The sequence below is a fragment of the Lactuca virosa genome, chromosome 5, assembly GCF_052849685.1.
Source record: "Lactuca virosa cultivar CGN04683 chromosome 5, Lactuca_virosa_CGN04683_v6, whole genome shotgun sequence".
In the NCBI taxonomy this organism is placed as follows: domain Eukaryota; kingdom Viridiplantae; phylum Streptophyta; class Magnoliopsida; order Asterales; family Asteraceae; genus Lactuca; species Lactuca virosa.
The window spans coordinates 425,328,903-425,345,714 of NC_136430.1; the positions used below are offsets into that span (position 1 = coordinate 425,328,903).

General features: G+C 36.6%; 1 protein-coding gene across 1 annotated transcript; it reads right to left on the reverse strand.

Moving 5' to 3' along the window:
* Positions 1-2,923: 2,923 nt before the first annotated feature.
* Positions 2,924-3,537, reverse strand: LOC145114105 (uncharacterized). The gene is made up of 2 exons (XM_079050114.1): positions 3,211-3,537; positions 2,924-3,124 (listed from the first exon to the last, which is right to left on the reverse strand). Exons 1-2 carry the CDS (start codon positions 3,535-3,537, stop codon positions 2,924-2,926), a joined length of 528 nt encoding a protein of 175 aa, XP_078906240.1.
* Between the last annotated feature and the right edge of the window lie 13,275 nt (positions 3,538-16,812).

The following is a 16,812-nucleotide window of genomic DNA, read 5'->3' on the forward strand; positions in this document are numbered from 1 at the left end:
ATAAAATGAAAAACTATAAGGACCAATTTTACAATTTTGTCTAAATTAAAATATATTAGGTTAAATAATCAACAAGTTGCAGCCAGCCATATGAGAGTCACCATAAAAGAAACTAATAAGGATTATGTTGAAATCTAAAACAAAATCAAACAATTAATATGAAAACAAATCTAATATAAACATGGAAAAAACATGTCAAAGAAGAAAACTTTAAACAATACAACTTTCAACTTTTAAAAATATTTTTAAAATTATCTGCAAAAAATGAATAAGTTTGTTTTTTTGGCTTTTAAAGAATAAATAGTTTTTTTTCATATATATTTGTTTGTCCAAAAAGACTAATTGAGGAAACCTGTTTTTTTTTTTAAAAAAAAAAGAAAAAAGAAAAACAAAGCATCTTTTTGTTTTTTATATAGTTATTGATTAAGTAAGATTTTCAAATCCAACTTCTAACCAAACAAGTAATAGGCATATCACATAGGTTGTAAGTCCAAATCAAATATTTTTAATTATAATATTAAACTGTCTAACTTATAACCAATCTTTAAAGACTTAATAAAACAAATATCAAACAACCCTATTTAGAGATAAAATTGATATAGATGTTGGACGGAGGAAAGGGTTTTTTTAAACTTGTAGTGAAAGTATAGGGCGGTTAAGTGCAACTTTATCCTTCCAATTTTCAAAGCAATCATATACTCGTTTAATTAGTCGTTCAGTTGTTTGTGTATATCTATATTTGTGTGACGTTGTGAGGGTGGTATTGTTTTTTGATGCAGAACCATCTCTGAAAACATGGAGGGCAGCGAGTAGTTTGAGAGAGAAGGAAGAGTGCAGCAAGTGAAGAGACAGAAATACCCCTACTAAAGGCAACAAGAAGGGCATCTTGGGAATGAAAGAAAAAGAGAAGGGAAAGGAGAATGAGGCCAAAGAAAAGGGAGTAGGGGTAAAAAGGGAAAGTGAGGTGTGGGGGTATATTGGGAATTGAAGGAGTGAGATGACATGATGATGGATGTGGCTGGAGCTTAAAAAACACCGAGGACGAGGTGACTCTTTGGAGGTGGGTTTAATGAATAATCACTCTCCACTTGTCATCTCTTTGCAAAATTACTCACATGCCATTTTCTGTTTTCACCACATTAATACAAAATTTCACACAAAAATAAAAATAAATTACTTACGCAAGTTAAAACCAATACACAGTTGTACACGTAACCTTATGTATAACAACAATGTACAACTCCATGACATTTGAATTTTACCCTACAGTATACAAACTTGACAAAAAATCAAACATATTATTTCATTTAATTATAATTTAGATAAATTATAATTATATTAATCTAAACCATCTCATTCATTGTACGATGACAATTAAAATTTTATGGAAACCCTTTTTTTTATTTTTAAAAAAAAAAAAATAATAATAAATTACTTGGATAGTGTGAGTGTTGTTTAATTGGTTTGCCTTTCTATTGTTTTTCATCATTGGCTTGGCCTCATCTAAAGTATAAATATACACAAAAATATTCCATTTATTCATTGACTTTTTTTCTTTTTAATTTCATTGGTTCTTGTAAAATGTGATTATCTAATCACAGGCATGGCTTTTCGCCCTTAAAATTGGTGCACACGTAATCAAACTTCCAGATTATGTATTTACCAATTTAAAAAAATCTATTAAGTTAAAAAAAGTTAGACAATATCTAAGTTAAAAAATTTTAATATAATTTTGAATATATATACGATTTTTTTCTAAAGAATAAACAAGTTAAAATGATAATAAAGGCATTATTTATTCTTGTTTATTTATTTATTTATTTTTTTACATTTTTAGTATCATTATACTATCATCGGAGTTTGTTTTTTTTTTTTTTTTAATTTTTAGACAAAATTTCACAATTGGTCACTGTGGTTTACATAATATCGCACTTTGAGGACTTCCTAGCTAAAAGTCACGCGAATGGTCCTTAAGGTTTCAGTTCATTGCGCGATTGATCCTTGACCCTAACCCCGTCACTTTTGAACCGTTAGTGCAGGGGTAATTTTGTCTTTTCATATTGTTGTGCATCAGAGTATTAAATGTAAGCCCCACCTTGTTGCCTTCTACTTCTCGTTCCTTACCTCTGTTCTTCCCTCCCCACTTACTTTCTATTCCAAAGTTGAAGAAGATGGTGATATGCCACTATGGAAGGCCGGCGATTTTGGTGACATCGTGGACTGATTTGAACCCAGGTCGTCGATTCTGGTCATGCTCAAGGTTAGGAGGAACATGCAGCTTTTTTGGATGGTTCGACCCTCCCATGTGCCCTAGGTCAACTGTTGTGATTTCGAGGTTATTGCGTGGAAGAAACAATCTCGAAGCAAGATTGATGATGGTGAAATGGTTACTTTGTCTGAGTTGGTTGTTTTTCTTGGTGTGTTACATTTTCAAGTAAAAATCAAGAAGCTTTTGGGGGGAAATCTGTGACTTGGAATCTATGTTTTGGTCCCATTTTTGTTATAGCTTTTGAAGGATTTTCCCTGTGATTGTATGTAATGTTGGGACAAGAAAATGTAATGGATATTATATGTAATGTAAGTTTGATGTTTAGTTTTAATGTGAACTGGTATTAGCAAGGAAGCAAATTGTCAATTTGATTGCATGTAAGTGTAATGTTGATTATTAATGTGCAATAACATAACCAAAAAACTAGTTACCAAAGTGGCATTACCAAAATTGAAAATGTACTAGTTCAAACATAGCAGAGCAAAATACCATCAACCATAATGCATGTAAGTGGAATATCATGTTACAAACATACATTAACCAAAATACCTATCAAAAGTAATTGTTTCTACAAACATACCATAACCAAACTTAGTAAACATGTTCTAACTTTACTTAAACATAATAACAAAAGCATATACTTGAAACTACAAACTAAACTACAACATCTTTCCCCTTCTTCTGTCCACTCCCCTTTCCAGATTCACTAGGACCTCCTTGCCCCTTGCATGTCCTGGCATTGTGACCTTTGTTGTGGCATTTGTTGCAAGTGACTGTCAAGTATTTCCTACTTAAACTGGTACTTTGAGTTGGCTCATCGGCTGCCCTCTTCCTTTTTTTCTTTGGCCTGCCAACCTATAAACAAATTTATATGGTTACATATCAACAAGTTTAGTAAATAGTTTCAAATTAAATTATGCAAAACATGTATAACAACAAACCTGTTTGTGATGTTTGGGTGGGAGAAGGGTTGTTGGACAATCAGATCTAGGCCACATGCTCCTTCCATTTATTGGGTCAATTGTGTGTTGGTACATAGCATTCCATGTACTAAGCCAGTAACATTTGCTCACCCAAGCCTCAGGATATCCACATTCTGACCCATTCAGCATCTTATCATACATTGCAGCAATAGCATGCTGGCATGGAATACCTGTAATGTCCCATTTCCTGCAAGTGTAACTCCTCTCTTTCAAGTTCACAACATACTGCTCCATCCATAGACCAGTCACTTGATATTTATCAGCTCCACTGAATAGAACCCTCATCTTATTTTCCTCTGTCTTATTGTTTTCTAATATTGTTGTTGCACTTGTACTTAGAGAACCTTTACATTTGTCTAACACTTTATGAACATTTACTATTCTCTTTGTGAGGTATTCTCTAATAAATTCCAAACAAGTGATTATAGGCTTGTCCCTAGCCTCATCTAACTTGGAGTTAAATACCTCACACAAGTTATTTGTCAAACTATCAGTCAATGCCCTTCCTATGTATAAAACCAAACAATTAATTAGTGAAATTAGTTATGAAATATGTTAGTGAAAAGAGTATGATACTTACCAGAGAAATGGGATATTGCCCAATGTTTTGCAGGAATTTTACTTAACCACTCATGTGCTTATGGGTTAAGCTTTCTCAGTTTCTCCATAGCCCTATTAAATTTTGGTATGTTGTATACTTTTCCACAACACCATACTGCTTCCCTTAATTCATCTCCTTTGTGTTTCAATTTCATGTTGTCATACACATGTCTTAAACAGAACCTTTGCTCAGCTGATGGAAATAGCTTCTCTATTGCAACCAAGATTCCCTCTGAGTACAATTAAAATAAGTTAGTAAATGAAATTAAAAAAATAAGTAAAATTTGTTGAAGTTAGAGGGTACCTTTTGACGATCTTAAATGAAAGTGAAGTTAGATGAAGAATTCAAATCTAAGTCATCACCTAAGTGTTCCAAAAACCATGTCCAAGAGTTAATATTTTCAGTTTCTACAATGGCATATGCAACTGGGTAAATGCCATTGTCTGAATCAAGCCCAACTGCAGTGAGGATCTGTCTAGGAAATGGACCCTTCAAAAACGTACCATCAAATCCAAGAAAATCCCTCAAACCTTTTTTAAATCCCTCCTTCAATGGACCTAAGCATATATATATATATATATATATATATATATATATATATATATATATATATATATATATACGTTTGAAGATCCTTGTTTCAGAACACAAGTTCAGTTCAGTTTCCACATCTATCTTCACAGTTGTTCCTGGATTCTTTGACTGCAATTCCATGGCATATTCTCTCAAAATACCATGCCGCTTTTCATAATCACCATAAACAAATTGTTTTTCCATAGTTTTGGCCCGGAATACTTTCATCTTTGATATTGAAAGTGAATACCTCTGTACTAAGTCCTCCTGTAAAGCACGTGTAGGGATCTTGGGGTTACTTTCAACTTGATGCAATATGTTGTTAGCTAGAAACTTAGATGAACAAGCCCTCACTGTCCTTGTTTGCAAACAAGAATGACAATCTTCGTATGTTTTGATAGTCCAAACTTGTTTTTCATCTGCCCTAGATATAAAAAGAACCCATGGACAAGTTGTTTTCTTGGAAAGTACTAAATTGCCCCTACCTTTATTACTGTCACCAGTCAATTCAGGAACAATACCCCTACACTTTACCCTAATTCTTGTCTTGTCATTCTTTACATAATGTAGATCCCTCCTTTCTTTTACAGAGTAGTTGGCAATAACTTCTCTGATCTTTTCCTTTTCCTTGAATGTATGACCAATCTTAAAAGCTTTAGTGTGAACCTCACCAGATGAACAAGCAACTGGTTTTAGAATGGACTTTAACAATTTCTTTCTAGGCTCTTGTTCACTAGCAAATAACTCAAACACATCATTATCTAAGACTTCTAAAGGTTCATCTTCAATGTCTTCATGTTCCTCTGTATTATTGTTTGTCGGATCAGGCTTCCCCAAGTCAATGTCTTCATCAAGTACACTACAGAAGTTGATCATGTTCACCTCCACATCATCTATCAAAGGTTCCTCATCAAACACTGTTTTTTTTGCATCATGCTGACTATGAAATTCACTTTCATCTGCACTATCCTCACAGTCATATTCATCACCTATAACTGGTTCATTGTCTATGGTTGGCTCGTCATTCATGACTGGCTCATCTTTCATAATTGGCTCATCATCCATGACTGGCTCATTACCCTGTATCACTTGGGAAGATCCACAAAATGTTCCATATGGCACAATAGACTGGGAGTAGTCTAATTTTTTCCTAGAAGATCCAACAACTTTTCCTTTCTTTTGGTTCCTATCTAGTTCAGGGGACACATCATTAACCAACTCCTCAATAATAACCTTTGTAGGGGACAAAAAATAAATGTTAACCCTTGTCTGCCCATGCTCTATGTAGATACTTAAAAGATTTTTTTTCCACATAATTTGACAATACATTCACATCCCCATCATTTCCTAGAGGTAAGAGACCAAAGTCCAACTCTACTTCTGGAATAAGAAAATGATAATACAAAGTTTTCCCTTCTACGTACCCTATTTCTCGAACCATTGTATCCAACTCATGCACAGAGAAAACGTCAATATCTACGAAGTCAACATAGTCTATTGTTCCATCTACGTACCTTCTCCCAGGGCTTTTCATGAATATCCCACCATGATGGATTTTCAGTGTGAAGTAGTTGCTTATTCCCTCTGAAATAAAGAATAACAAAAAAAATTTCAACTATTTGGGCGTAATTTCATATCGACAAAATCTATGATCACTTTAGTAAGTCGCTTACGGTATATTCTTTCCAAATCATAGTTTGATGCTTTCGTGTGTTTGGAACGAACTGACCATAACGTTAACACCATTATCATTTTCAATCGAACTGGAAGATGATCCTCGCCTTGTGTTGTGTTGTAGAAGACGAAGATGAATGCGAAAAGGGTAATGGGTAGCTGGGGAAGATGATCTTTGTACTTAATTGCAGAGATCATGCGTGTATTATGTGCATAATGAAGGATTATTACATTGACTGCGAGCTGAAAAGACAAAATTACCCCTCCACTAACGATTCAAAAGTGACGGGGTTAGGGTCAAGGACCAATCGCGCAATGAATTGAAACCTTAAGGACCATTCGCGTGACTTTTAGCTAGGAAGTCCTCAAAGTGCGATATTATGTAAACCACAGGGACCAATTGTGAAATTTTGTCTTAATGTTATAAATAACGTATGTTCCCATTTTATATAGTAATACAAGCACAATCAATTAAAGAAAATGATTTCCTTCTTGCTATAGTAGCTAAATCATCTTAACCTAAGTTAAATACCATGATTGTGAAATTAGGACTATAAATCTTGAACTATGAATAATCATTATTGAATGTATTGTTGTCTAAGGATTCATTTGTTTACATGAATGTATTATAATTTATTTAAATGTTGTTTGCTTAATTTGTATACTTGAACGGCTGATCGCTATGTCATCTAATGGCATAGAAAGATAGTAATTGTATATTGGAATGTTTATGGTCTTAGAGTGGACGGTGTCAATGTTGGTTTGCGAAAGACATCTAGTGATACTATTGAGGTGACGATTCCGATCTGATAGGGTACCACCAAAATAAAATTTGTGTAGGTTGTGGAACCCACTCCAGTAGATATATTTCGATTTTTTTCTTTATGTCATTATAAATACCTTTCTTCATACCATTTCAAGAAAACACATATTATTCATATGAATTTCATTCCATTTTACTCTTTAATTTTCATTCTCACTTTCAATTCAATTATTTTTTTTTAAAATGAATGTTATTCCAAGTCCAGTCGTATGCATAGAATGATCCGAAATCAAATAAATGACATTGATAAGAGCATACACATGCAATGACATTGCTTTTTTAATTACGTAAAATCATCTTTACAAAAATCTCTTGTCTATTTAAAATGGTCCTCATTAATATATATATATATATATATATATATATATATATATATTCCGGATCTGGTGAAAACTCTAAAATCAGTAAGGACTGAGAGGACAATTTTCAACCAATCATCTTAATGGTAAAATTGTCAAAGTGGCAGCCGGGTGGAATTTTAGGCCATTTGCGGCTGTAACACCCAGTTCAGGTAAACATTTTCTTATATTTTTAATCAAATTCTTTTTGGGTTTTAACGTTGGTTACAACGTGGGCACTTGCATGTCACGATGTGACCATGCTCTTGAAATGCGCATTTCCTTTAACTGTCACGACGTGATCACATGAGGGTCACAACGTGACAGCTGTTGCGAGCCAAACCCTAATTTCGGGGATTTTTTTTCCTTATTTAACGGAAATGAGGGCTAGGGTTAGCCCACCTTCAGCCTCCATCAGCTTCATACACTCCCCCTTGAAACGCTAATCCTCCATAGTTGATTTTGAGCTCCATTTGGGTGTTTTCTAGCCAAGAAGAAGGAGAGATAGAGTTTGGTGCATCAACACAACGGGCAAGCTTCACCATCTTCCATTCTCACACATTCTGGACCCTTGTGATTTTCCAAGTTCAGTGCTTTATGAGTCTATGAGCTTAGATTTAGGTTTTTATGTGTTTTCTATCATGTTTAAGCTTGATAGAGTGTTGGGGTTCCATAAAGTTACCAACTTTATGGATCTCTAGAGTCCCTTAGCAGACATAAGTGTTGGATCTGAAGTGTAGTAGAGTTTTGGGACTCCTGCATGAGATCTTAACCCCCTTATTATAATGTTTTGCCCCCTTATTACAATGTTTGGGACATGCATTGCACATGCATGTCCAAAAAGCTATGATTTTTATGGTGTTCTATAATAGAGAAAGCCTTCTGGAAGGTATGGATTGTAAGGCCTAAATGATTAAGAGCTTAAAGCTCGATTCTGTTGTAACACTCATAAAAATTCATGAAAATTTAAACCTTTTCAACCAACCAAAAATCATAATTGTTTACATTGTAGTTTTCAAAACGAGTTTAAACATCAGAGAAATCCCAAAATCATGAAACAGAACATAAGGATGTGCATGATCACGCCTTCACCTTCTCGCGATCCTCTGAGGTACCTGAAACATAATCCAAAACTGTAAGCCCGAAGCTTAGTGAGTTCCCCAAAAATACCAATACACAACAAACAACACAAATATAAAAACAACATGCAATGGGTCCACAGCCAACAGACTGGATTACCCCTGAGCCCATAACATAAGTTTGGCTTCCCCCTAGGCCCACAACTTATGTCTGGTTGCTCCCCGACCCTCAGTACGAGTTTGGCATGCCCCACCCGGCCCTCAGCTCGTATCTGGAATGCTCATGAGCCCTCAGTATGAGTCTGGCATGCCCTTCATGGCCCTCAGCTCATAGTTGGTATGCTCCACGGTTTGTTGGCTACAGCACGGAGCAGTACAACCTCAACCCAACCATCACCATATGTCGACATATAACAGATAATATCATATTCAGATAACAGGCAGTATCATAGGTAGTCATACATATCTACCTAACAAGCATATCAAAACTAGCATGCATATCTACTCCATACTCATCATACACAATATCAGGTTATTAAACCAATGGGTCGGCCTTGGTGCCTTCTACCCGAAGTATAGTGAGGAAACTCATCTCACAAGTAGTACAGAACTAATAAGGTCTGACTCCGAATCTCATCTCTCGACTCGAATGCCTACAACCACCATGTGACCAATTCCATCAAAATCCCGAAATACCAAAAAATGCCCTCAAAAGTCAAACTTCGTCAACCATGGTCAAAGTCAAAGTCAACGGTCAAGGTCAACAGTCCATGTTGACCCAACTCGTCGAGTGCACCAATGAACACGCCAAGTTTCTAAAGAAACCAGATGGTCAGGAAAACCCTATCCAACACGTCGAGTTTTCCCCAGCTTAATACATTCAGTTATTTCTTCGATTCCAGGAACTCTAAGGCTCAGATCTAAACTCAAATACTGTCTAAAAGGATAAAGTTTCCAACTTTATCCTTTGGTGTTGCTCCAAGTGTTCAAAAACCCTTCCACAAGGCTTAAAGACTCAAGGGCTTAACCATTATGCACAAAATCCTTGAGATATGAAATCCAACTTTTCCAGAAGAGATTCTAGCCTCAAAATCGTCCCAAAGGTTGGTGCTCTATAGACATGCATGTCCAATGCATGTCTTGAACCCAAAATGGGTCAAAAAGGGAAAATATGACCTAAACTCCATGCATGGCATCAAAACTTGGTTAAAGACCAGATTAAAGTCACTACAAGGTCATCTTGACCTGGAGATTCATAAAGTTGCAAACTTTATGAGATCCATCCATAGCAAAAACCAAGAAAAAGGAGAAAAAGGGACAAAACTCAAGATCTAGCTACATAGAGGAATAAAAATCGGATATTAGACACTTACAAAGGTCCAGAAGAGTGCCAAACTGAAGATGAGAGCTTTGCTTGCTAGATCCTTGCTTCCTTCTTCCAACTTCGTCTTCTTTTGCTCCAAAAATACCACACTAGCTCACAAAATGAGAGGGAAGGATGATTAGGGTTCACAAGGGTCGATATGGGGGTTTGGAGGCTGATAAAAGATCAGCCTTAAGGACTTAAGGAGGTTATATAGGGTGCAAAACCCTAAAATTTAGGGTTTCTCATCCAACCGCCAACACGTCGAGTTCCTTCACCAACTCGCCGTGTTGATCCATAAAATACGCGACCCAAAACTCCTTCAACACGTTGTGTTGAGGCTTTCAACACGCCGAGTTCCAAAGGAAAAACATGCTTTAAGGAATAATCTCATACCTAGGAATCGGGATGTTACAACTCTCCCCCACTTGGACTATGCTTCATCACGGTGAACAAATCCGAATAATGCTCCCGCATCTCAGCCTTTGGCTCCCAGGTGCACTCAGAGCTCCTCTGGTGCTGCCACTATACTTTTACCAAAGGTACTTCCTTGCTACGCAAAACCTTTACCTTCCTTTCTAGAATAGCTATCGGTCTCTCGACATAGTTCAGGCGCTCATCAACCTGAATATCGTCCAATGATATCACTGCATCCTCATCCAATACGCACTTTCGCAGTTGCGAAACATGGAAAGTGCTATGAATCTGACGAAGATCCTCCGAAGATCCAATCTATAAGTGACCTTTCCAACCCTGGCAATAACCCGGAATGGCCCAATATATCGGGGACTCAACTTCCCCCTCTTCCTGAAGCGAATCACACCTTTCCAATGTGAGACCTTCAACAACACCATGTCACCGACCTGAAACTCCAACTCAGATCGGCGTCAGTCGGCATAGCTATTTTGCCGACTCTGAGTGGTCTGCAATCTCTGCCTGATCTGCTGGATCATCTCAGTGGTCTGAAGGACCATCTCGGTCCGCCCCATAACCCTGTGACCAACCTCGCCCCAACAGAATGGGGTACGACACCTCCGCCCATAAAAAAACTCAAAAGGCGGAGCACCAATGCTGGAGTGAAAATTGTTGTTGTAGGAGAACTCTGCAAGAGGTAGGTAGGAGTCCCAGCTCCCATCGAAATCAACGACACATGCTCGTAACATATCCCCGTGAGTCTGTATTGTCCGCTCACTCTGGCCGTCGGTCTGCAGATGGTAAGCTGTGCTGAAATGCAGCTTCGTGCCCAGCTCCTCATGGAACTTCTGCCAAAATCGGGAGGTGAACCAAACATCACGGTCTGAAAAAATAGAGACCGGAACCCCATGATGAGCAACGATCTTGTGAATATACACACCGACCAGCTTCTCGGCCAAAGAACTCTCCCGAATTGCCAGAAAATGTGCGCTCTTGGTCAATCGATCCACGATGACCCAAATAGCATCAAAACCCTTTTCCGTCTTTGGCAACTTGGTGATGAAGTCCATCGAAATATGTTCCCATTTCCACATGGGAACCTCCAGAGGCTGCAGCTTGCCATGCGGCCTCTGATGCTCGGCCTTGACCATCCCGCAGGTCAAACACCTCTCAACATACCAAGCGATCTCCCTCTTCATACACGACCACCAATAACTCAATCTCAGATCCCAATACATCTTGGTGGCCCCCGGAATAGAAAAACGAGACTTATAAGCCTCCTCCAGCACAATATGTCTGACCCCACTAGACATAGGAACCCAAACCCGAACAACAGATCAACAAACCCCGACTATCCGAAACAAATCGGGTGATCTCACCCCTGATCCTCTCAATCTTCCAATTCTCTTCCCGAACACCCTCGGCCTGAGCCTCTCTTATCAATCCCACTAGCGGAGAATCTACTGATATCCTCATACATGACACCCCCTCAGAAGGCCCAGCCGACGTGCGGATCAAGGCATCCGCAATCACATTCGCTTTACCTGGATGGTAAAGGTGATGGGTTTTGAGCATTCTAACACTTCCTAAGTGTACATGCAACCCTAATAACCTTGAATCTATGTTTTCTCTATATACATGCAAATTTATTTTTCAAGGTTATTTCCTAACTAGCATGGCATGGGGATTACATAAAACATAAAACTAGTAGAAATACATACCTTGTTGTTGCTTGGATTCCTTCAAGACTTTGTGAGCCTAGTACCCCAAATGTTGTGCCTCAAATGCTTCACACAACACCACAAGACTTGGAATAACTTGAGAGAATACTTCTAGCACTCAAAATTGGTTATGCCCTCTCTAGTAACACTATGTCCACTAGGTCCCCATTTTGCTAGCCATAGGGTTCCTTTTATAGTGTTGTGACAATTAGGGTTTACACATGAATGCCCTTAATTGTCATGACTCTTGATTTCTCATGACCCATGGGTTTGTAACTCCCATGGACTATCCATGGAGCTCCATATGGTTATAACCAAACCCATAAACCATGGATCATTAATCCACCATAAAAGAATTGATGATTGTCATAATCAACCCTATATATTTAATTAGTCTCACTTTGATCACTAGATTAATACTAGATTAATACTTGATCAATACTAATTAAATAATACTATTATTAATATATTAGAACTTATAATATATTAATAATCATAAGTGCCTTATTCTCTCATTTAGTCTATCCAAGTATTGCAATGCCATGCAACCCAAATGGACCATGCCGGGTCGGGTCAAGTACATACCAAATAAAGTTATGGACTTAGACACTATATCCAACAGTCTCCCACTTGGATAAGTCTAATAACTATATTTGCAAATATGACTTCAAAATCCGACTAGCAATCGTAGCTCTTTCAAAGTCTCTCGGAACTGAGATGATGATGATACGCCATTTAAGATAAGTGATCATATAATCCTCTGTTCTCATGATATCATCCGGACAAACACATGGAACATGGTCTTACTTATTGTCCAACATTTGTTTCTCGATCTCTGATTTGTTTCGACATAGAACTAAATTGAACACATCAATTAGGTTCTGACCGGGCCCGGTACATAAGTCAAAACCAAATCATCGAGGGGCCCAGATATCGCTTCTATTTCTAGAAGGAACAGATAAACTTCGACTGATATGCTTGTACTAACTACTTGTTGAATTATTCACAAAGGCACGTTTTATAACATCGAGTTACCAATGCGTTTTCGTACAATCAATGAATAACCAACTCATAGTCAACAACTCATATCTCTACGTTTGAAGATTTATATGATATTACCGTCTCACGATCACTCGAGATAAATTCCATGAAGTGATGCAAGTGAGCGTGGGTTGAATCCAATACTCAGCCCTTATGAGTACTCATGAATGTTGTAGCAACCATTGCATTGTCTAAAGCACTTTAGACAAATCATACAAGCCAAATTCATGACAGTCTTGATTCATATCTACTTCCAACATATGACTGACTGTGGATGGTTTGAATAATATGATATATACCATAACATAATTATTCTGGAAGTCAAAACATGCAAAGTGAAACATAAGAATAATACTAATCTTATATGGCCCCAACACTTTGAGTGTAAATAAAAACACCTTTTATTTAAGCACCATATTGATTACTCATTATTTATGTTTCGATTAATCAACTTTATGCTTGAATTAAAACATTAGTTGTCCCATGCTCCAAGCATGTACACTATGTTTTTCCAAACAACAATTATGCCATACTCCAAGTATGCATACTATGTTTACATATGGTCCTCTCTTTGTGAAATAGATCAATTGACAATATTCCAATGATGCTAATTTCACAATTCCAATCCTCGTTGTAAATGAAAGAATACCAAACTCTTACCATCTACTGTAATCTGTTAGATTCTAAACTTATATGCAATGATCCCCTTGTAATGACTATGCACAGAAGTCACAAAGACTTGGCAACAGAAATTACAAAGTATTCCAATGGAAAACAATTCCATGGAAATGAAGTCTCAAATTCAAAGTACATTCCTTTGAACATCCTTCTTAGCATTAAGTTCTTTAATCTTACACAGATTCAAAGAATAACTTCCACCTATGAAGACAATTCCATATTACCATTTTGACCATCACTTCTGAACAAGAGTTGCCTATTTTCAAAATATGTCAATATGGTCCTTACTCTATACTTCTAATTGTCCATGAGCAACCAATCTTTGGTAAACCTCAGATTGTCCTCGACAACTTTGCTTAATCATTTTAGTCATTTCCAGTTCTATTTCTTTTTCCATCTTAATGCCCTAGGCATTTGGAAAATTTAGAATGGATGAATATTATAGCACATGTAATCAAACCTATACCCAAAGCATATGGGACATGATTTATGCTATAAAAATTTTTATTTGCCATGTTTTCATAATTCGAACTATGAAGAGGGATGCCGTAATCATAATCGAATTTTGAGAACGCAACATATATAGAATTTCCTTATGTTAAACCATTCCAACATAACATTCATATATATTCTTGACTAAAGTAGATTAAATTCTCAATCTAAGCTTGTAGAATTGGAGTGAAGTATAAAATCCTCTCCCTTAATTATAGCAAAACAACTTTTTTCAAGGCGAATTGAAACTTTTGTTTTCTATAATTAACATTGCTAGCCTGCAATATTTAACATAATCGTCATGCTCCCACTAGCATAATGATTACCAGCATAACACTTTATGCTCCCACTAGCTTTGACATGTACTCAGAAATCTACTGGACTTCTAGAAATCAATACTTTATTGACTTTCTTACCAAAGTTCATATTTCTGATACTAGATTGCTTTGATAAGACTTTATCAAAAACATACACCTTTCCTTAGATAGCTCACATGTTTGTCTGGACCTTTTGCAATTCTCACTAGTTAGTGTGCCGGTTAACCACACACGCTCCACTAACTATATGAGAATGCAAATATCACAACCGCTATCTACTTAAAATCTTCTTAGTGGAAGCGTTTCCTCACCACCATTTTCATGAATCGAAGAGAAACCTTATGACACTTAGATTTTGTGGTGTATGTGTTCCTATCCATGTGAATTTGTCATAACCATAATCACAGGACTAGGTTAGTGACACTTCCAAATTCATAGGGATTGAACTTGTGCAATCTTAATTTCTTGCCACCTGGTAGCACAATGCCCACCATTGCTTCCGGGTTGTTATGCAAACAATTGAGAACTCATAGAACTCACAAGCATAATCAACTTTCAACTGGAACAGACACAGAAACAAGAATATGTCAACACGATAGGTTACAAACCTCAAGTCGTGGGCTAGTGATTAACAAAACTCTTGATTTAGTTCTTGAAACTATTTCAGAATCATTTAGACTCCCACTATCCTCTTGACATATAAGACTTCTCTTTGTCAAGAACCATTCCTTGACAAAACAAATATTCAAGATCTAGTGCGGATTCTTATCAAGTTAAACACTTCTCACTATTGGTCTTAGCTGGTCTTTGTTTTATCCAAAACATCACAACTTACCAATCTCAAATGTACAAGAATAGGAAACATCTTACTCTACATTTGACAAGTGTTGTGAACTTTCTAAAGACTATGTCACTCAAGTTACAATCTTGGAGTATAACTCCAGGATTTGTTTTTGGCACGAAGTATGAATTATCTTTTGATTTAACCATTTCAACAATTCACGATTCCTCTCCTCAGGCAACAAACACACTAAGGTGTCCTTAGAGGATCAATTGTGATATGGTTCCATAATCACTAAGATAATCATAAAACAAAATACACAAGTACTCTCCCATCTCTTCAGATTGGAGAAAATTTTATCTTTCTGCCTTATTTGATTCTTCTTATTCATTCTGCCATACATTGAAACTTTTCCAATGTTTCAGAATTATACTTAAACTCGTAAGCATAACCATATTTACTAAACTTTAGTAAATCATAACGAATAATCTTATCTATCTTTGTGGTGGACCTGACCAGCACACAACCAAGTGTACCCAATCTTTTAGTCCTTCACTTGACTCACATGTACATGTGAACAAGGAATTAGTCTTAATTTCCCAAAGACGAAAACTTCTCATTCATCATACAATACAAGTTACATGATTCCAAGTTTCTATCTAACTGAAACTTGGGCGATGAGAATCTTTCCTTATTTGGTAAATTATAATATTATCACAAATGAAAGAATCAAATCCATTTTCAAATATTGCTATTAATGGAAACATATAATCAACAATTTTTCACAAATGCCATTGTAAGGATACTTAAAATAAATAAAATCAAAACTTTTCTTTATTTTAAAACTTTGCGGAAAACTTATCCTTACAACCCATATGAAAACCTTGTTGTTATCTATTCCTAAGCAATATGTCTCAACTCTTAAGTAATAGCTCAAAATTCTGATCACCGAACCATGCGATCAAAATCCCTCTTCGCGATCAGAATCAGCATATACTTCCTTTAAGTTTCTTCACTTTTCTTTGATTCTTAAAACATCAACATGTGACCCAGTCACATCATGCAATAAGAATCTCAGAATAGAAACTTAATAGAGTTAGACAATGGACTTTACCTGAAGTAGAGTCAAACATTTGACTTTACTATCCTTATGGACTTTTAGGTAAATTTGGCAGCTTCGCAACCAATGCCCTTCCTTTGGCAACAGAAACATATGGACTCTTTGGAAACGGTACATGGGACTATCACAGACTTAGCCTTTCTCTTTACCATTTGGTCAACCGAGTTGACTATGGCCAATCCCTTTCAATTGGGAAGAGAAAGTTTTTCTGGACTTCTAATGTTACCATTGTCAATGTCCATGGAAGTTTGGGAAGTTGATCTTCCAATCAAATTTTGCTTTACCAATGCTCCAAATCATTGCTGATTCAGCATCATCAAGCAAATAGGTAAGATCATTAAGGGTCATGTCGTGATCTGTTATCAGGGAGTGACCAAGTCAACAGCCAGCTACCTTGAGACTTCGACACCCTACTCTCCCGGCTTGTCAATATGTGACTTAATCTCCAAGACCTAAGCACATATAGACTTTGTTTGCCAATAGGGATTGAGTGACTTAGAACTTATCATGTCTTGAAACTTGTGGGATAAGGAGATTTATTGGAG

Excerpts from the sequence above, each read along its gene's own strand:
- LOC145114105 (XM_079050114.1), bottom strand. The coding sequence starts at position 3,537 with ATGAGGGTTCTATTCAGTGGAGCTGATAAATATCAAGTGACTGGTCTA. Across the intron at positions 3,125-3,210 it reads CACCCAAACATCACAAACAG|GTTGGCAGGCCAAAGAAAAA; the intron begins GTTTGTTGTTAT and ends ATTTGTTTATAG.